General features: G+C 41.1%; 1 protein-coding gene across 1 annotated transcript in view; it reads right to left on the reverse strand.

Moving 5' to 3' along the window:
• SVEP1 (sushi, von Willebrand factor type A, EGF and pentraxin domain containing 1) overlaps nt 1-22,487 on the reverse strand; it is a 123,001-nt gene extending 100,514 nt beyond the window's left edge. Inside the window, exons 1-2 of the mRNA XM_052700792.1 lie at nt 21,913-22,487; nt 911-1,166 (exon numbers count right to left, since the gene is read on the reverse strand). Of these exons, the coding sequence (XP_052556752.1) occupies nt 911-1,166; nt 21,913-22,419 (763 nt within the window). The 5' untranslated portion in view covers nt 22,420-22,487. The remainder of the gene's footprint in view (nt 1-910; nt 1,167-21,912) is intronic.
• Between the last annotated feature and the right edge of the window lie 651 nt (nt 22,488-23,138).

The raw sequence follows: 23,138 nt of genomic DNA on the forward strand, positions 1-23,138 counted from the left end.
TGTCAGAAGACAGTCTTGCTCCATACAGAAGCTGCTGAGACAGTTTCTCCTGAGTTTGGTGGGTGCTCTCACTGGCATAAGGAGAGTATTTAGTCATGGAATGTACAACTTGTTGGTCATATAAAAAAGAATAAATCTTTCCTTTCGTGCATCCACAAAAAACAATTTAACTGGAACAAACAGAACTGCAGTAAAGCACACTACTAATGCAAAACTAGCATTCTATTTAAAAGTAAATATAACAAATAAATATAGCAGCTAGTACGATGCATGTACTATGTCTTACTCAAGCAGCACCGGCTCTCATGCAAAGATCTACTTGTGTTCTCACTTGCTAAACTTCTGTTTTTCATAAAGGCTTTTTCAGAATAAAGTAGATCAAAAAAGGATAAAACTCCAGTTCAAATTTGCTTTCCATCTCTTGCTCTTTCCAGTGTTATTGAACATGTAAGGCCATAAAAACAGATCGTATTTACCTTTATACATAGGAATCTAAATGTTTTTCTCAACAAGCAAGCTTTCATTGGTGTGTAAAACATCAAAACTGGAAAGCTAATGGTAAGGTATGTACTGAGGGTGTCTTTTTGACAACTGTGTAGCTAACTACAAGGTTCATCTAGTCAAACAAAAGTCCCACTAGGCCAAGACCATAGTCTCTTTGTCCTTGGACAAAATAAAGAGAAGGATGGAAGTATAGATATACCAGTGAAGAGAATTTAGGTCACATTTCATAGATAATGAGTTAGTTAAATTAATAGTTCATCATTTTGCCTGAGGAATGAGCATCTTTACTTGAAAGTCAGAGGAAAAACAAAAAGAAATTTATACTACATGAAATGCAGTTACCAGACAGTACTGGAGATCTTTATATTTAGCTCTATGTTCTCTGTAAGACTTCTGAAGTCAATACCTTCATGAAGAGCCCTGCGTGCCAGAGCTTCAAACTCGGTAAAACTGTGAAGGAGGTAACAATGATCTTCTTTTGGATGGGAAGCCATGTCATTCAGTTCTCGGATATTCCCCTGCCATATCCCAAAGGTGAAGATCTCCACTCCAAATTCACGCAAGGATGCTGCAATTGGTCTTGGGTCTCCACCATTGGAATATCCATCAGTAATGAGAAATATCACCTTTGTGGAATTCCCACGGGCATGTCGCAGTATTTGCTAAAAGAGAAAATGAAATGACACACCTCAGGAAAGTGTTAGCAGCCACTGATTTGAATATTTCTTTCCTAACAATTCAGCTCCTTTCATTTAGCTTGCACAGCTAGTTTAAATTTTTGCAGACTATTCATCATATCAAAGAAAAATCATCTACAAACAGTACTGTGGTTAGACAGTGTTAAACACTGACTAAGACTTCAGATGGACAAAGTCTGCCCTATCACAACTGTGAAATCATGACAATCTGAAATGAGGTACTTCGACATCAATTGGTCAAGTCAACCATGCATCAGACAAAACCAAACCTGAACAGTCTTTTAGCAACTTGGTTCAGTCTGAAGTTTGAATGGATATATTGAGAATCTAGTGTGAGACTCTGAGGACAAAAGTTCAGATGCTACCAACCATCTCAGTGCCACGGGTGTGACATGAATGCACATCAGCTGGCAAGCTGGTAAATGTCTTTCTGTTCCAACACATGAAAACCATTTGGTTCCAAGCTTGCTAGTTTTACCACACAGGGAAGTGAAAAATCCATCAAACCATACCATGAAAGTATGCTGCAAATGGTGGCAAACCCACTCTCATGATTGCAGTTTCCAGTATGTGGACTATGGACAAATCCTTTACAGCTTGTAAGGGATAAATAAGGGAAACAATTTTGATTTCAATAAGGGTTATTTCACTCAAAAAAAGCCACCAATATATTAGAAAAAGATGTAGGGATCAACTTATCAACATTAGTAGAAGAATTGGTCAAAAGCATATATACACATACGTACCTATATATAGAGATATTCACATATACACTTATCTATCTCTATATATAGATACACACACATAGATATATATGTATACATATGTGTATCTCCCTCTCTTCCTCTCTCTCTCTCTACATACATATATATACGTATATATATATAGTCTCTATACGTGCTCTACATGTAGAGAGACTATATATATATGTATATGTATATGTAGAGAGAGGGAGAGAGATGCACATATATATCTATATATATGTATATATTTTATGTGTGTATATATATATACACATACATATATATACACATTATATATATATACATATATATATGTATACATATATATATATGTATATATTATATATACATATATATGTATATATATATACACACACACACATATATATACATATATAATATATACATATATACATGTATATATTTTATGTGTATATATATATATATATATACGCATACATATATATATACATATATATATGTATCTTGGAAAGATTCTTACACACAACAGCAACTTTTCACATGAATGTCATGGGCTGAAGCTTCCACTGGAAATTTTGTCTCTCTATATACTCCTTCCCACCTTCCCTCTACCATTTCTTTTTTTAAAAACTGAAATTCAGTCTGAATTTCTGGAAGACAAATAGTGTCTGTATCATTCTCTTCTTATACAAAGCAGATAGAAGAAGCTGATTTACACCCAGTAAGCCCACAAGCAATTTAACAGTGTAGATACATCAACAGATAACATGTCAAAGAGAGTGTGCATATACATACATGGGTAAGAAGGAAAAGGTACTGAAACCAAAGTGATACCAATCGGAACAACGGTCCTGAAAAATAAGGTGCCTTGGATATCTGATGTAGAATGCAAAAATACACCTCTACCTGATGAGGCTTCATAAGCCTACCTCTATGAAGAGAAGTTTCAGAAACAGACAAGAACATCAGACTGGCTAGAAACATGTTCTCAAGTCACTGCCACGCTAACAAATTACAAATAAAAAGGAAATAATTTATTATATCTACTTCAAAAGAATGACAAGGTGGGTTGCTTCCCTAAAGGCACCCTCAGCATGCCCCTCAAGGCACAGAGTCCAGCAAAACTGTACTGGGAGACTTCAGCCTGCAGTAACTGTGATTTTACTGATAAAAAACAAAACCTGTAAAATGACAATAATCACTGGAGTTTCCTACGGCATCGTATATTCAGCAGTTGAATATTAAATTAAAGGTTAACAAGATAACCTATTAAAGAAAGAGAGACAAATGTGACTACAAAAGCCTTCAGTTTTTTATTCTGTGCAAAGTGTTTTCACCTAAAAGCCCCAAATCCTTCCATCTGTACCTGCCACAATGGTGACAGCTTTTCCATTGGTGGTATATTTTTGTTTTGCCTTCTAGCATGTGGTAACAAATATGATCTGATATATTTTTATGGCATCTTATGTTTGATCCACTAAACTCTAGGGTCCACTTCTGATTTATTGCTGATCTTTCCTCAGCAAGCACTTAAGATTGTTGGCTATTTTAACCTCAGCATAACTCTCTATACTTGCTCCTACTGCTCAATTCATCCTTCCAGTCTGAGACTGCACTAATGGTAATTACTCTTCTATTGTATTTATTTTTTGACAACAGGCAGAGCACCTTCAAAAACATTATGCCAATGTGCTGTGAACCAGAAATCACCCAATGGAATTACCAGTCTTGTAGTCATCCACAGACTTTCAGAGAGTAAGTAAATACGGGACCATCACCGATCTCTCCTTGCTGACTGTCTGTGGCCATAAAGCAAGTGATTCTGAAGGCGCATTTTCTCCTTTTTCTGTGAACGTGAATTTATGGAGGAAAGATTTTCAGATTGGTAGCATTTGTATTACTGTTTTATTTCAGTAAGACTGCACCATGCTATAGTGAAACACATGACATATGACAGACCTTCCAGTGATACTGATTGTAGATTCCAAAAATCACGTCATCATATATGATGAGTAGTAAGTGTATTTAAGCAACTCTTACAAATTCCAAAAGCCGGCATGAACCAGAGTTAGGATTCATAACAAATTCTGAAAGTCAGACTTATAAAATTAAACCTGTCTGGATTTTAGATCACAAGCTACGCCAGTCCAAACAATCTGCTGAGATTTTCCAACCTTATTCACTAAGCCCGGCTAAATTTAGAACAACTTGATTTTGATTTGGCAATTCCTTGATTTCAGGTGGATTTCAAAAACAGGATAACAACGTGCACCATAAGTCAAAGCAGAAACCATTGGCGCTGTGGTCTGAAACACTGCCAAGAAAATGCTGCAGCTGGGCTGGATTCTACTACTGGCGGTATGTAAAACCTAGGAGGAATGAAACCAAATTCTCTTGCAGACAAAATCCTTTGCAAACCAGATCCTCTGTTCACCCTATTGTTTAAGTCATAATTGGAAAATCAGAATAAAGTAAAAAGCCAGAATGAAAAGAATTGGGAAGACAAAGATGGAGGAAAAGACAATATGAAGATAAATAGTAAGAAAAAATATAAATGCCTCATTTCAAAATGTGTTTTAATGTAGATGCTCTAAAATAAGCAGAATTGTAAGTTGAGAATGTTGTGTGGTTTGTGAGTTAACAAATATAATTAACTTTTTTACTATTAACTGTGCTATTTTAAACATGAATGTAAGCAACTTACGCTTCTATCAATCTGTTAACGATTCAGGCTGAAATTTTCCACCCAGGAAGTTTGTCTCAAGTAAAATGTTTGTTTCAGTAAAAATGGCTTTTATTTCTGAAAACATGGTGAGGAAAAACATATGTTCCAACTGCATTTCCTTGTTTTTTGCAACTGTAGTGCCTCTGAGCAGAATTAATTTTCAGTCTGCAAGTCACTTGATAAAAGGTAGGCTTCTACCAGACCATGGAAAAAAAAGCAAATCAAAACACTCCATAATCTGAAACTGGTGGATAGAGTTAAAAAATACAACTTTCAGAGAGTTAAGGGACATTCTGGAGACTGCCAGCGCAATTCTTGGAAGACTCACTTGCTAGCATCTTGTTCTAGCAGAATATCATTTCAACTCACGATTATGTTGGAACACGTATCAAAGGGGAAAAAAGCTTCATTTTCGTAGAATCACAGAATGGCCTCTGTTGAAAAGGACCACAATGCTCATCCAGTTTCAACCCCCCCTGCTGTGTGCAGGTCACCAACCAGCAGCCCAGGCTGCCCAGAGCCACATCCAGCCTGGCCTTGAATGCCTCCAGGGATGCGGCATCCACAGCCTCCTTGGGCAACCTGTTCCAGTGTGTCACCACCCTCTGAGTGAAAAACTTCCTCCTAATACCTAACCTGAGCCTCCTGTCTCAGTTTAAAACCATTCCCTCTTGTCCTGTCATGATCCACCAAAGGAAACAACCCCTCCTGTTTATACGCTCCTTTGAAGTATACTGGAAAGCCACAATTAGGTATCCCCGGAGACCTAATTCTCCTCTTCTCCAAGCTAAACAATCCCAGTTTCCTCAACCTTCCCTCACAGGAAGGTGCTCCAGCCCTCTGATCATCTTAGTGGCCCTCCTCTGGATCCATTCCAAGAGCTTTGCATCTTTCTGGTACTGAGAGCCCCAGACCTGGAAGCAGTACTGCAGATGGAGCCTCACAAGATCTGCAGAGGGGGACAACCACCTTCCTCTCCTTGCTGGCCACCCTGTTTTTATGCAGCCCGGAACACAGTTGGCCTTCCAGGCTGAAAGCACACAGTGCTGGCTGCTCTCAAGGAGAACTTCTCCCAGTTTGTATAAACACCTGGGATTGCCCTGGCCTAAGTGCAAGCACCTTGCGCTTGGCCTTGTTGAACAGGAACTTGTTTTGGCAGGACCTGTCTTTGCAATTTCATCAACGCTTTTTCAGCACTGTTTCCCTCTGTGCATAGGACTAAAGTGCATGAACTCTGCATATGTAATTAGCGGACAGCATTACACATGGCATTCTTTTTTTACCAAGTCATGCTCATAATAGATAGCAACCAAATCTCCATACTTTTCACAAATTCAGTGGCATGTCAGCATGGCCAGTAAACAAGCTAGCTGCTGAACTAGTATTTTAGACAAAGCAACACACACCTCAGAAAGGACTATTTAATTTTTTTTATCAGAAAATTAACAAGAATCTCTGTTCCACGAAACTAGGACCTCCAGAACGTGCTGTGAAAAATACACAAATGCTCTGTGTCTTTCCAAGAGACCAAGGAATGTTCCCTGGCTGTAGGTCCCATGAGCAACAGCCTACCAAAGCCCCCTTGAAAAAATGAAAGTTATTAAATGGGTAGTATTGGGAAAATATTTTTGTTGAGAGAAAAACGCTCTTTAGCTATATAGGTCTAGGATATGGGAAGAAATCAATAGCTATTCTGCTCTTTACATCTGAAAGGGCAACTCCTTCTCTGGGACAGCAGTGCTGTCAAAGGCAACCACAAGTAGAGCTGATAGGCAAGGGGGAGTGAAGCCATTCTGCTGGTACCTGAGCTACTCAAACATGTAGGCACCAACAGATGTAAGCAGAGGATCCAAAAGCAGGAACTGACAGACAGATAGGATTGCTACACGTTGACCCTAGAAATCAAATCAAGGCCATTGAACGGCTTGGCCCCTAACTGCTGCAGCTGTAACTCCAGACATGTAATCCCTTGCTGTACAACAGAGTAGAGGAAAAGAACAAGAGAAAGAAACATCCAACATTTGAGGGGGGGGGGGGTAAGATACATACATCTATTTTTATATCATTTGTATGTGTCTGGAGGCCCAGTCAGTGCTTTGCTACTTTCTGTGAAAGTACAGTGGCAAAAAGAACACGTCACCACCCACAGTAGCTAACAACCCAAATAACAGCTTGCTGTCACAAACCTTCTTAAAAGTCGTAGCATCGTGCAGTCACCACAGAGCTGCATCACTCCGCTCCTTCTCTCTGTATTTGTGTGGCAAGAAGTGCTACACAGCTGGAATAGTGTCTGGAGAACAAGAGGTGCAAGGAGCGGCTGTGGCTCCTTGGTTTACTCAGCCCAGCGCAGGGGAGCTGAGGGGAGGCCTCAAGGCAGCGGCAGCCCTCATAGGAGCAGTGCCAGGGGATGGTCAGGGAAAGGCTGTGCTCCAGAGGGCGGTGCTGTGTGGAGCCGGGGGTTGGACCCCATGGTCCTTCTGCGTCCCTTTCAACTCCAGGCATTCTGTGATTCTGTGATTTTTTGCTTTCTACAGCCTCAACTCACTTTCCTCTACTCCAAAACATCTTTCCTCTCCAGAAAGTCCTTATAAAAGCCTTTTTTTTCCCCTAGAAATTTTGTCTGTTTTAAAACATCTGTTCACTTCAGCCCTCAACTTGCAAGCACACACAAAAATGATGTCATGTATTGAGCTAGTCCTCATCATCTTCATGGATGGTATCTACATAAGACTGGTTTTTTGTTTTTTTTTTCCTTCATGACAAAGTCCTTTAATAAATTTTAAAGTTCTTCAACAAATAAAACTTAAGAACGCACTGAACAGTACTGGGAAGTTAAAAGGACCCCAAAAACCTACTTCTCCTGTATGAAGATCCACATATGCTTCTGATTTGAACATCAAACAAACCTAAGCATCAGCCACACATGAAAATAAAGTGCTGAATGATGAGTTTAACTGAGAGCATGGCCCATCGGACCATGACTATAAATCAATAAGGGATAAGTGCAAACGAACGAAAACAGTGGTCTTGATAACTACAAAGTAATTCATTGTGCCACTTTTCTATCAGCCTCTTGGACTGTTTTACTACCTGCTTGCCCATCTACACTTTCCTCACAGGACTGATCAGTCAGTTTCAGCAATTCTTGCAGATCTCAGATAAAACATTCTTTTCACATTAGCATTACAACCATCTGTATTGCATTCAGTCTCTGTTTAGTGTGTACAAATAGCTGGCAGACTTGACATTTCCTCTGTGCCAGTAACAGCCCTTAAAATTAAAAAAATGAAGTCTTGTGCAATAGAATGTTATCGTACAAAATTCTGCTCTAGAAATTCACTATTCCAATGCAAAATTAAACTCTCAGCAGTACAGTCATAAAAAAAATCTGAAACTCCAACTTCTGTGCTTCTAGTATTGGTATAAAGTTTGTAATATGCAATCATGGGATGAGCAGCATCCCATGCTCACCAACCAAAGACTTGTCAGTCATTGAAGTGCCACAGCAATGAGAGTGTCAAGGTTCTTTGTTACTGCCTCCATTACATGTTCTGCATCTAATCCATAAACATTTGATCCTGTGCCTAATCCCTGTCCTTATTCAGTATCTGTCTTTTAAAGAGGATTTTGACTGTAAAGAATTTGCAATTCATATATCAGTCTACAGGGAAACAAACCGAAATGGGTCAATCTGTCTCACTCCACAAACTGAGCCATTGCTAACTGCTAGCATCAGTCAGTCCCAGTATCCTTGCCAGGAGAAGCTTGCCTTAAAAGAAGCTTGCCTTAAGTTGGAACCCAGCTTTCAAAATCACATTATCCAAGCATTAACTACACTGCTCTTTGTACACCATGTAGGGAATAACCTAAGTGAATGTTACACATTGTAGGCCAGGAAGATCCATCACTATACCTCAGAAGTGAAAAAGAAAGCCCTCCACTACTGAGCCATTTATCTCTGCTGTACCAGTAAACCACTTACAATGAATGTGCTATCACCCTAGGAATTACAGAGAAGCTACAAGCCATGGGGAGAGTTCCCAACAGAACTAGATGACACTTTTTTCCCCAGAGGATCACTTATTCACTACAAAATAAATAACATCCAGTTAATAATATCGCTAACTTCAAAATAACAAAGTCTCCAATACATTTCTATTAAAATGAATAAATTATGTTTCACTATACAAAGCACTACACAGATTTGATAATTTATAATTTCAAATACAATATGTCTTAATTTCTTCAAATTCACAAAGGGAAATGGCAATGCAAAAATCCTTCTGTGAAGCTCACTCTGAGTTTTAAGATTCCTCTGCTCTCATTCTTCTTGCAGGTAAAAAGTCAAAGCTTGGCAATAAAACTGTCTAAATGAATATTCTGAAAGGGGGAAAAAAAAATAAGTCCTGAGATCGACTCTGTTGATGGATTTGAGGCATCTTATCAGCAAAGTCTGGAAAATCCCAAGAAGGTTGGTAAATTCACAGGGAGACCATGAATACTGTTTCCTCTATCATTGTGTATATATTACCCCATACACAGAAGAGCTGGTATATCTCCTGTGCTTCCTCTCTGAAGCTACAAATGTCTTCTTTCTCCACCATGTCTTTTGGTCATTGTACACTGCTACTTCCACTGTTCCACTGAGATTTTATGCTCTCTTTAGGTTTTCTTGCCCCTTTTCAAGACAATGACTAAAAATGCCCCATGAGATTTTGCTTTCCAATTGTGCCTTTCATCACTTTCTTCTGCACTGCTACATAAACTCCAAGAATGAGCTGTTACTTATATGTAAGCAATTATTTGTGGAATTTTCTCTGAATATTCACCTAACAGGAACTGCATTCAAAATTCAGGGAAAAGACATGCCTAAAGAGTGAATCTGTGAATTTAAACAGTACTGCAACTAAAAGGAAGAAAATAACCAACAAAAATAATAGATACTTAAAATGCAGTGATGTTGAGATGGTCTAGTCTTGCATTACTCTGACTTTTACTTCAGTAACAAGTACTTCAGTAACAGCACTTCAGAAGCAACGTACTATCTCTGTAAATTATTTTCTCAGTATTCATTTCTGCAACAAAACCATATGCACAATCTATGAACGTGGCCTTCTGTCTTTCCTATCCTTTTTCATCATATCTTCAAATTTCACCTGTTCTTTATGCAACATTACGTTCTCTGTATGTAACCATCTTCCCTTCATTCTTTTAATTTTTCCAAATTAAATGTAATTTTTATGTATTTTAGAAAGAATTTTCAAACATTTTATATGCAAATAACACAGTGCAAGAATCTCAACTAAGAAAGTAAGTTGTATTCTTTCACGTATCTTTGTGAAAATGCAGAGCCAGAATTCTCTCAGTAGCAACATGAGGTGCAAATGAGAAGCTACAAGCACAAACTGGAATACAGGAAATTCCACTTAAATAGGAAAATAGTCCTTATGGGTGGTCAATAACTGGAAGAGATTTTCCAGAGAGGCTATAGTGTCCATCCTTGGATGTACTCAAAACCCAAATGGACAACGACCTGAGTAATCTGACTTTGTTCCCTTTCTGAGTAGGGGAGCTGGACCAGATGGTCTCCAGAGGTCTGTCCAACCACAACAATTCAGCGGTTCTGCGGTTTAGTGATACGAGAGGAATATCTGAATTCCAGTTCTTAGTGTTTATTTCTAGCCTCATTTACTCCTTTTATGGAATGGATTCTGCTTGTAACATTTGTGTTGCATTTTCAACACTTCAAATATGCTGCACAGTTAAAAAGTGACAATTCATGCATTTTGTACAGTTTTAAAAATGGAGAAATTCCTCCTGTCTCAGTCAGCGAAGCTATTCACTTCAAGACAATCACATTCAGATTGCCTAAAGGCTATTTATTCCTCCTGCCATCAAAAAAACCCCAAACCACTCACAAACCACCATTGTTTTCACAGCCACAGGAGCTACCACGTATCTTTTTGACCTAGATTCAGCTCCACACAAGTGCTAGGACTGTTGGGTCTGCTGACTTTGAAAATTTAGGTGGTTTGCAATTTTGATTTCCAAACTAGAAAAAAACAGAATGCACCTACTTACCAGGAGACAACCAACACATCACACTGAAGTCTTCTGAATTGGACATTAGAAGACATTATATACCCAGCTATTTCCTCAGCTCTTGGTGCCATATAAATTTTATCAACAAATTACTGAGAAATGTGAACAGCTGCTGCAGGACTTACACACTGCTATGCTGTATGTTATATTTAAATCACTGTCTTGCTAGCAGACCTCAGTTTCATTTGAAACATATAAAATCCTAATTATCTTTCTTTCTGAGCAACTGCTATTACTAATATAACCAAGATGTTATATGATTTCCACAGTATGCTCTGGTCTTTTGCTAGTAATAAAAAATGCTCTTAAATACTTTACTGAATACATAATTAATCTCTATGTATTTTCAGACCAAGCATCCACACCACTATTGACTGGTGCATCTGCCAAGTATATATTTTGTTCTGCGCTTGTTTTAAGCATTCATTATTCTAAATAAGCTGAACCAAGTAATTATTACCAACATGACAAGCACCCTTCATGACTTGTCTCATCTACTGTCAGCTGTCACTGATAAATTATCTTCTGAATATCTTACTCTCTTCCAGGACTGCTGCAATCAAGCAACATGAACATATGGCTATCACTTGTAAGAGCTGTCTCAGCCCATTGGGGTGTGTGGGAGTATTTGGTACAGATACAGGGCATACAACTGGACACCCTGCTTACTGGTCGCCTGTTTAATAAATTACACTGCTTAAATGCTAAAGATTTTTACAGGTTGCCTGTCAGATTCAAGGAAGTTCTTCATCTTTCTGGCTGAAGTTACCAGAGAGACTACGAACCAGTTGGAATAACATAATTTTTAACACAGTATTTTTGTTTTTAATTGTGTTAACTTCATAGAGATTAGCTCAAAAACTTGAATAGGGTCCAGGTCACATGAAGAAGCTTTTTTGAGAATTTTAACACTCCAGACTTGCTGTTTGGGTCTTACTTCAAACCCTTACCAAGAAAAACACTGGGAAAAAGGAAGAAGGACAACAACAAGGTCAAATAGCAATTTTGACCTACTTGAACCCTCTGTTAACAGAACATCTTTCTGATTTTGCTAAGGGCACGTTTTTCATGAGTTAAAGTTTGCTACTGCTGTTAGCTGAAGAGCAACACTGCTCTAACTTCCAGAGCTACAACGGTCAGAAAATTCCAAGCTATAAACATTCTGTGTTGCATGCAAAATAATTAAATTCCAGTAACAGGTGGAACTAGAGGACAGAAGCAAAAATGTGTCACAGATTGTGCGCAATGTATTACAGACTGAATATTTACGTGGAGGAACATATGAGGAAGTATCACCAAATATGATATTCTAATATTTTTATTTTGCTGGAAAGGCCCCTCATAAGGTTGAAGAAGGTATTATAAATAAAACAATTACTTTATTCTGACCTCTTCAAAACTATAATGACTTGTTCCCAGTTTGAGGAACAAATTACTCCAGGCACATCCAACCTGCAGCCCGGCACAGTTCACAGTGCTGCCACCCCCTACCCCACAGCATCATGATTGCAGCTCTTCATGCTAGTGGCTCAGCCCAGCCCTGTGCACATCACTCAGCAACAAACATCAGTGTGCTATCAAACCCACCCGGTCTAAAAGCAGGGCGCAGTGCTGTGCCAACTCACACGATGGGAAATCAGTTTAAACATTTTGATATATTGGCTGAATACAGTCCTGTGAGCAGGAAAAAAACAGGCAGCTATGCCTTTATAAATAAATCAATTTGAGGACAGGTTTCAACGTTACCGAAAACTTGTCATTTTTTCTGTATGTCTTTGACTCCAATTTCAGTCCGCATGAATACATGATCTGCACATTTTCAAACATATAGACTTACAGTCAGATTTTCAACTCAAAACCTTGATCATGTCTCTCTACTGAACTTTCATGATCTCCCTGTTATCAGGGAGAAATATCCCTCTCTTCACTGTCACTCCTTATTCGTGCCATTGCTTTTGGCAGTATGTTCATTGGTGAACAACTGCTTTCAAAGGTGAAGCACAGAAAAAAATAAAATTTCATCAAAAATCTGAAATGAACACCTTGAGAGCTCTCTAAGAATTGTAGATACTTCCACTGAAGCAGACTGATACATTAGTGTCACAAACGAAAAGGTCACATATCCCAGTAGTTTTATGGTTTTGTTGCTCTCATTTTTTAACAAAAAATATTTAAAATGTTTTGTTACTTAGCTACATTACTTGTATTATACATTTTAAGACTCTGGAAGTAATGCTTACTATTCTATGATGTTGGCCTGTGATATTAGTGGTGGATGTTGGTGATATGGCAGTAGGGGCTGAACCTTCCCAACAATATCCTGTTGTATTTTCTTGCCATGAGACAAATGGCAGCAGAGGAGTACTCAGACATAACACTGACATGGAAGTGTGGATGAAGCGAAAGAGTGTCACTGAATTCCTCCATTCATCAGTGCTGAACATTTGTGGAGACCAAACAGTGAATGTGAGCACAGTGAGGCACAGTGGGGTGCATTTCAACAGTGGCAACAGTGACAGCAATTACCTCTGCTGGTGCAGACTGGTACAAGCATGGCATGCAGGCCCCTGTTCGTTCCTGATGAAAATGCAGAGTTGATGGTGATGTCTACGATAAAAAACAGTGCTCTGTAGCTAAGAACCTGCTCTATCAAAAAGTGTTACTGTGCTCTTCGTATGTCCTGCAGTTTCCATGGAAATAAATAGGAGGCATTACTTCCAGAGTGACCTATGTATTTGTGGCCCAAGACCTCTTCACTCAAAACTGCCCAGGCAAGCCAAAAGGTTGCACAACAATAAATTACTTAGTGATGTTTGGCTTTGTGCCTCTGGGGGAAAAATGATAAAACGTTATTTCCCTGCAGAGATGCTAACCTTAAAGAACGAGGATCAGAGGTACTGGGAAAGGCTCTGAGAGAGGACAGAAAATTATTTTCTCAGGAAGAATTAACTCTATTCTTGAAACATTTAACAAAAAATAACCCACATACTATAGTGGTGAGAAGTTTGTTTCATTGCTTTGTTACTTCTGCTGATGCATCAAATAAGACTTTATTCCTACTGCAACGTTTCCCACCCTTCCTCTGCCTCCGTGTGTTACGCTGGGAAATGGCTGAGGGCTTTGTGACACTGGGCTGTAAACAATAGTGGTGCCTTTTAAAATAGGCTTATCTCAGCAAGTAAGCAATGCAGCAGATACTGGCATACCTTTCTCTCTTCATAATTCCAAACCTCCTCTTCTCCTCACCTACTCAGCTGGCTGACAGAACACAGGTCAGAAAAGATGCCGAACACTGTGCTGTGTAGATACTTCCAGTCAGGAATGTCCATTTCAGCTCTCAAGAGATAAAAGCCTTGAAAACTGTTGAAATCTGATCAAAGGAAACTGCCAGAGTTACAGTTAGACCACCATCTGCAGCATAGGAAAAGTATCTGAGGTAGGCCCACAATTGCAAGACACAGAACAACTATTCCGTAATGCAGTCTTCCCCACTGGTAGAGCCCAGTCCCCTGCTGGATCCAGCAAGAGAAGACAAACAGCCTTCTTTGTGCTGAAATAAACACCAATGGTGTTGTCCATTTTCTACAGAAAGCCTCTTTTTTTTCCCCTGTCTTTTTACGTTTGGTATATAACAGCTGAAGAACAAGAGTAGGATATGCTAATACTGCTGGAATGGGTGAAAGGGTCTCTCACAAGGACAAAAACTAGACTTCACATGATTACTTTCAATCATCTCAGCAAAATCGCTCCCATTACTAAAATACACTTAAGATCTTTCTTAAACAGCGTAAAAGCTTCTCTACTTCTGAAAGGCAGTGCACACTGTCTCCTGCACAAAGCAGATGAGAAAGTCAGAAAGTGTCAGCCCATCACTGCATCATTCAACTCTACTCCACACAGCATCACCGAGTCTTTACAGGTGGAAGTCATTAAGCTCGGTATGAAACAATATACTTATAATCATCTTTTTAGACTTGAAAGTCTAAGTACGCTACTCAGGAAACTTGTAAAAATTGATGTACTTCCCATGGAACTTCAAGATTTGGGGCTTAGACTACATCTCACACAGCTTCAAAGTTCTTATTTCTGCTGTCCATAACCACAAACATATTTGAGTATCGCTGGCCAAACTCACAGCAGTGCAACAAGCAATAAATCATATGCCACAACAAGCATCTCAAAGTAAAAGAAAGGAACTGCACCTTCTAGTTCTTTTGTGGACTGGTGTGCCATTCTCATAAAAAGCTGAATAAGCAAATTTCTAGGCAAAAGGTGTACAAAAATGTAAGGATGGATGGTGATTTGGAAACTTCTGAACCAGATTTTACTAAGTCACAAAGATGGCAAGCAATACTGTAAGTCACTCCATTTGATAACAATTACTTTATATATAATACTCTGCATTGCTGTTACTTACACCTAGTACTCATATTAACATATTACTGGAGTAAATCCAGTACATAAAAATCATGGTTTGGGAAGGAACATAGTTCTAAGTATTAAAGAGCGGACATCCTCACACCTTGAAAACCAATCCTTTAAAAAGGCCACAAAAAACTGACGAACACTTCAATAGTAGTTTTAGCTTTTCACCAGAACTACCAAACCTCTTGCTTCTAGGGACACTGGAGGAAGAAGAACAAAAAGAAATATGGGACGGAACCTAAGAGCAAGGTCTTTCAGTTTCAGTTCAGAATCCAGAGCTACAAAGTCTATTTACACATCTGCAGCACCATACACTCAATGGAGAGAGAGAGATGCTGCAGAGATCCTGACCTAGAATTGCCATACTGAGGTGCTGTGCATGGGAACAATCCATCTCTACATGGACAGAAGACTCCAGACTGAGGTGCTGCAGTCTGCCTGAAGGCAAGCTATGTCCCTTCTACACCCTACATCAATCAATTTAGTCTCCCCTGCTGCTCTGCCAGGTCAAAACAGTATCAATTTTAAAAACTAAAATTACTCTTAACTTTAAAGGAAGCTAATTAATTGCTAACCTGCTAAACATCAAACTTCCAAATCACACACTTCCACTTAGAACAAAATGCCCAACAATTCTAGGAGCACAAGCAGACCAATTTCAGAAACAAGTTTTCCATCAGAGAAAATAGTTACTCCACTTAGTCCTGTATGTATTACACATAAAACTTTCTGCCAGTCCTGGCCAATAAGCCACAGAAAAATGAGTTACTTCATAAATTTTTAAGGTAGCCCTATTTCAGCTAGGTTCAATAGCAATGAACCATGTGTGGATGTCTATATGTTGCCTCTGGCCTTGCTCCATTAGTCTTGCCAGCAAAACCTATGTGAAACTGCAGCATGCACAACTACTGCTTTTCACAGCCACCACGCTGATTAAAAGCGGAGTTAGATCTGATACTAACGATGGCTGACAGGAACTGCACTCCCAATTTGCTCAGGGGTTATTAACAACCAGCTCTGCTGACCAGAGAGGTAAACCAGATTGACTTCTGTTTTCTTCATCTTTAACACAGTTTTTCTTCTTAACCTTTAACACAGATTCCAAGGCTGTCATTAGAACCCATGGAGACCCACTCCTGCCAAACAGTCCATCAGCTCCATCTGACTGATGCTATCATCTGATATGTGGAGAACAATGCCATAGTAGACTAGATCTCCTGCTCTCTCATTACTAGCTGCTGATCTTGCAGAGGTCACAGGAATTTACATCCCTAAAATCATTTTTGGTAAATAAGCAACATACATGACTGTAAATGCAAGTCTTCTCAGTGCAATGACACAACTATTTTTATTTTAAATAAAAAATGCATCCAACTTACATGCTTAAAAATTGTTTTCAATTTCTTTTGTGTCAATATCTTCTTAATTTAAAAATGATACTGAATTTTAAAATGCATTTGAATCACAAGCAAACTGCTCCAGAGGATAATAATGTTATGCCTTGTGCCTCTGACATACAGAGCAAACAAAGCCACTGTGATGTATTTAAACAAGCATTAAATAAGCATTAAAAGTGTTTACCCTAAATTGATATGTGCTTACATTCTTTTGAGGGCTATTTTTTTCATGTTTTTTTATTTGGACAATAACAGGAGACTGTATCTGACATACTGGTTAGCCATTTATCATGCTTCTTCAAGATCAGGTTAGATACAAGAGCTGGATTTTATTTGTAAAGACAAGATACAGTCAGAAATAGAAAGTGTGTCAGATGAGTCTGTAGGTGTTGTGACAGACCTTCCACTTACACACACTACTGACTTCAGTGGTGCAAGACTGAACTTCAGAAGCAAAAGCTAGTTTTTTAATTAACAATTACCACAAGAATATAGAACAACTTCCAAAGCCTTCATGAGTGACTGCTTTGCCAAGTTGCTTAGAACAATTAACTTGTCTGTTTAGGTTGGGCTATGGCTTTCTTAATTCTGACTTAAGCTCAAGAGCACTACAAATTCCAAGTTCTGTATAGAAAAAAAAAATAATTCCATTTCAGTTACACTGGAAGACAGAATATAGCCTGCCTTCTTAGAAGCAAGCAGCAGTTATTTTGTCAACAGGCTGCTACACAGAGTAGTTAAAATTTCTATTTTCATCTTTTTTGAATCTGTAATAATCAGCAAAGCTTCAGGACATACGAAGTATAACATTGAGGGGCTCTTTATTCTGCTAGCACATATGCAACTGTGACTATGGTTAGACTCTCAAGCACTGAGCATGCATCACTGACTTTACTCCACTATGGCAGTCCCTCATTTCTATTTCATAATTAATCTGGCAAGAAATACACACTGCTCCCAAAAGGTGCTATGGGTGCTGCTGGTAGTGTTTACCTCTCAAGATCAAAAGCTCCAACTGAAACACTATTTAATCTAATCCTGGAGTGTGCTGAGATTTTGGAATAGAATAGAATGCCAGGTACGTACATCTGGGAAACTCTGCACTTCATTCCACCAAGTTACTTTCACTCTGGAAGTATCCCCTGAATGGCAGCAGCAGCACTTCCTCAAGCCTACTTTCTTCAGTTCTGCTTCAGCTATTCTTCACTATTGCAAAAGCTCTACAGACTTCCAATATGCAGTACACAATGTGAATAAACATCTAGTACACAGGGTGTACTATCCCATCAACTATGTGAAAAACTGGACCAAAGAGTTTTGAATGAATGTTTAGTTTCCTGCCCTTCCTTACTATTTCTGTTTATGTATGCATCAGTGGAAAGACTGCTGCATGTGTTCATAATTCTACGTTAATATCTCTAAATAACTGCTGTATTTTGTTATTCCAAGAATATTCTATAGAGCTCTACATCTGTTCTTCCTAGGATATACAATCTAAAAAAAAATAATTGTAACAGTGGAAGCCACAGCATTGATGCTCTCTAAAGGAAGTTCTGTAGATCTTAACACTGAGTTTTGAATGACTTCATGCTGTAACTTCTTCCCCACAGAGTAGTTATACACAGAGTAGTTAGTTCCTTGGCCTCTGTGTGTCTGATACACAGAGTAGTTAAATTAAAGTGACACATCCACACTGCACATTTGCATGGAAGATACTGTCAAAGAAGCTTACACTTTTGCTCAAGCTACAGCTTTCAGCCATAAGGTGAGGACTGTATCATCAGTTTCAGTCAGTGCTAACATCTTGGGAAGCCAAGACATAGAAACAAGCATCTCCCACAAAGTTGTTACTTAACTGCATCCTCACAATCTAGAGCTTGTGCTGTGTCAAAGTAAATGTCACATCATCATCTAATTTCAGGCGCAGGATGCATGGGTTTTGACTGGTATTCTCCGAAGGCCTAGTTTTGTTACCTAGTTTCCTCTGTACTCCTGCCTCACATGCTAACAAGTAAAGCTAAAACCAGAAACCTGAAGAGCAGCAGTCAAAGATGAGAAAAGTTAGCCAGGAGGTCAACCAACTTTACAAATTCATAGTAAGGTCTAACTATGTTTCTTACAGATGTAGAGAACAAAATTTTATGAGCAAAATTGTAATTATAATAAGTCCATCTCCTAGATAAGCCAAAGATAAAGCCAAATTGATTTTTTTTTTTCTTAACCATAGCTGCAACTAAGTTCAGTTCCTGGAGCTCTAGAACAAAGATTATCACAGCAGAAACACTGACACCTTGATTACTGAGAAAAGTAACACAAACACGAGGCTCTCTTACGCCAGCAAATGTATTTCACACTTGCTAGCTCACACATTAAATGAAATCACAAAAAAAAGGTATAAAACCAGACACTGACAGTAATTCAGCCTTCCTCATCACAATACTGTCCCCTGCCTGATGTCCTTCCATGTACCTTGTAGGATTCACACTTTACTTTCTGGGCAGAATTGTCAAAGTGTGGTATGTAAGCATGGACACTTCTGACAAAGTGTAGAAATTCTGCAAGAAACCCCTCTATAAAGCACTTTTGGAGAAGATGCAAAACTGCAGAGCCAATAAGAACTCCTTTATGAAGAAGACAGACATTGCTTGGTCAAGCAACAGTCACTGAAACGGAGTAGCTGTGCTTTCAGGGGATGTAAAGTGTAGTGTTCTGCTGCCACAAGTTCTGCAGCAGTAAACACTAAGTACATCTAACTCACATTCATTTACTACATCCTGCTTCCAGGTCAGCCACTTGACTGCCCTGATAATCTCACCGAATTCTCTTATCTCCCTCTCTTTGCCTCACTCTTTCATAAAACTGTCATAAACTTGAGTTAATCACTTTAGGATCTACCCACCTGCATGAAGACTTGAGTGCTAGGAATACATTAAGGAGCTATGTGGATATAGCATTGCGGGACTGTGGGTTGGTGAGCATGGCAGTGATGGGTTGATGGTTGGACTGGGTGATCTTAGAAGTCTTTTCCAACCTTAGTGATTCTGTGATTACAACAATGTGCTTTCCTCCATTTTCTGTTACAAAAGTACTTAACTGATACTATTTTGGGGAGTTTGTCATGGCTTGCAGACACTTCTAGTTTTTGAGAAAAAGAAAATTCTGGTTTGAAGTACAAGAAACCCCACATTAAAGAATATGAATAAAATTGAGACATTTTAGGAAAGTGAAAGAAAAAAACATAATTACTATTCTAACAAAACATAGTTAAAAACAAAAGATGACAGTACAAGAGTCCTTAGGGAACATCAATTTTGTTATACTTAAAATACTTCTGGAAATTTATTCCAGTAGTGGTATTTTAAACATAGAACAGTCATTTTTTCTGGGGACTCCTAGAAAGGAGAGTGTTCCCTAAGGCTGTAATTTGTCTCAGATGAGGAAGATACACTAAACAAAACCATAGGACAGTATCTTCAAGTAGAAGTCAGCAAACCAAGCAAAATTTAACCTTGTTACTCTAACGCTCTGTGCTATCATGTGAATATTATTCTTCCCATGTTCTTCAGAAACCAGAGCGTAAAATTACAGCAGTGTTGTTATGCCCACGTAGCTGTAGTCATAAAACTGAATTGTATGTTGTATGTTTCTGAATTGAATTTTTGTTTACTCCATTTGAAATGAATGATTAGACAAGATTGTATCCAAGAAAACATTGTTTCTTCAACTTAAGTTTTGTTCATAAGGGTATTTTTAGCTTGTATCATTAACTTTTTCACACAGCATCCCTGAGATGGATCTGCATCAAATCTTGATTCTACAACGAAGACCAATCACAGGAACGTGCCTTCCTAAAGGAGGTTTTCCATATGAACTCCAAGCACACTGGAAAGTGGTATTCTTGCCACCCACCAAACCTGAAGAGAATATCTTTACCAACTTCTTAAGCCCAAACTGATGGGCATCTTGCAGCTCCCTCATTGACTCCAAATGAGACTCTATAAGATGTCTGAAGATAAATACTATCATTGCTTACCTACAGCTCACTACCAGAAATCAAACACACAGAGGCCAAGGAACAGCCAGAAGAACAAAGCTTCCAGGGCAGACCTCCTGTCCACAACCAACTACTGGGAAACCTCTTCAGCACTCTAAAGTCCCAGCACATGCCAGGCCCTGTCCCACCACTGCTGTGCCATAGGACTGCCTAACACCACCACAAAGGATCCCATTCCAGCATCTGGAAGCATTCCTGGATACACTTCTATCACACACCAGCCTGAGAGCACCTATGCCAGTCATCAGCAATTGAAACAGACAACTGGCAACAGCAAGTAGATACCCCTGACTGCTGACAGCTATTCTGAAACCAGGTCACTGGCTCCATGCTCCTTCTAAGTGCATTTCAGGCATTTCCAGTGCAGCAGAGAACAGGGGAGCCAAAAGAACAGGTGGTATGGAATAATGGCAAGAAGTTGCCCTGACCAGACTGTACCACGTCCCACACCACCACACGACCTCATGCCCCTTAATACCATGCCACAGGAAAGGTCGAACGCCACCTCCACACAGAGAAGCCCACAGCCATCACAAACCACCCCACCTCATGAAGGATCACACACAGCATCAGCACAGAGGATCACACCACCACTAAATGGAGGTTCACACCGCACCACCTCCACACTGTGGACCACACAGCAGGAGAGAAACATCACCATACTACCATCAGAGAGACACAAACCAGACCCTCGCCACACAGAAGATCCTTTCAGCATCTAAAGGAGGGATGTACGAAAGACGGGAGGGCAGGGTCTAGTGCGGTAGGGCAAGGGGAAGTGTCTTCAAACGAAGAGTGAGCAGCTTCAGATCGGATATAACGAAGATAAGGATGGTGAAGCACTGGAACAGGTTGTTCACAGATGAGTGGCTGCCCTGTGCTTGGAGACAGTCAGGCTGGACCGGTCTCAGAGCACCTAACAGAACTGTAGATGCCGCTGTTTAATCAAGACGAGTTGGACTAGATGGCCTCCGGGGTCCCTTCCAACTCCAACGACTCAGTGAGTCTGCAATCACCCCACCACTACCTGCACACACACCCCAGCACAGCGGAGGCTCACACATCACACAAACGCCAAACACGGGTCCACACACCGCCTCCTCCACAGAAAGGACCGCACACCACACGAAGGACCTCGCGATACCCCTCTCACACCACATCACCCCCGCACGGAAGACCAACTCCCCCCCTTCCTCCAGCACAGCCCGGCCCCTCGCCACACGACGGCTCGCACCCACGCCGCCCGCACGCAGCCTCCCGTCGCACGCCGCCCCGCGCTCACCGCCGCCTGCTGGAAGGCGCCCTTGGTGTAGGTGCCGCCGCCGCGGTAGGCGATGGCGGGGATCTCGCGGCCCAGCAGCGCGCACTTGTGCTGCTGCGGCCGCCGCCGCGAGATGTAATCCACGCGCGGCACCACGTTGCTGCGCGAGGAGAAGGTGACGATGGCGACGCGCGTGGCCGCGGGCACCACGGGGAAGTCGGAGAGCAGCTTCTTGACGAAGCGCAGCTCGCTGAGGAAGTTGGCCGGCCCCACGCTCGACGACTCGTCCACCAGGAAGACCAGCTCCAGCCGCCCGCTGCGCGCACGCAGCCGCCGCACCTGGCGCTTGAAGGCGCGGCCCAGCTTCTCCACTTTGCTCTCCGTCGTGTCGGGCAGCGGCGGCGCTGGGGCGGGCGAGGCGAGGGCTGGCGAAGTGAGGGCCGCCCCCCGGCCCTGCGGCGCCGACAGCGCCAGGGACAGCGGTAGGGACAGTCCCCCCCAGCAACACAGAGCTACCAGGGGCCACATCGCGGACGGCGGCGACTCCCGCCTCCGCGCTCCTCGTCGGGGCGGCCTCCTTGCCGCCGGCCCCCGCAGGTACCCGCGCCCTTTAATCCCCCCGCGGGCCGCGTCGCAGACGCCTCCCCCGCGGCGGAGGTGCCCGCCCCGCTCTCGGCCCCTCGCCGCTCGGGAGCGACGTCCCCGGCTCCCTCCCCGCCCCGCCGGCCCTCCCCCGCCGCCCCGGCCCGCCCCGATGGGTCCCGGCGGCGGGGTGGGGAGGGACGGGAGCCCCGGTGGCGGCCGGCGACCCGCAGACCGGAGCCGGGGCTCCTTTTGCCCGCCGCCGCGCAGCTTCAGTTATCTAAGCTGTTACAGCTCATTTCACTCGCTAATTTCTTATTAACCATCATTCTAGCTGGTCAGCTCCGTTTCAAGCAGTAATTCAGTCTTAGGAAAATCCACTTGGAGCGTGCCGATCAGCCAGGTAAACCTGTTGATTGCAGCTCCTTCATTCATTTCCCAGCCCTTCTCTTTGCTGTTTGTTGCCATTTAGCAGTGCCGTGGTGTACATGCTGGTACATTTGCAAGTCAAACCCCACATCTATATTTAATGCCATTACTTAGTCCTTCTTCACTGCTGATAGAAAATCCAGTGCTGCTTCTTTGACTTTCTAGCAGTACTCAAATTCCACTGCAGCTGACAAGGGAATACGGGAGATGAGATATCATTTAATTACGGAAACGAT

Source organism: Tympanuchus pallidicinctus, unplaced genomic scaffold (genome assembly GCF_026119805.1).
Source record: "Tympanuchus pallidicinctus isolate F22 unplaced genomic scaffold, pur_lepc_1.0 scaffold4, whole genome shotgun sequence".
In the NCBI taxonomy this organism is placed as follows: Eukaryota; Metazoa; Chordata; class Aves; order Galliformes; family Phasianidae; genus Tympanuchus; species Tympanuchus pallidicinctus.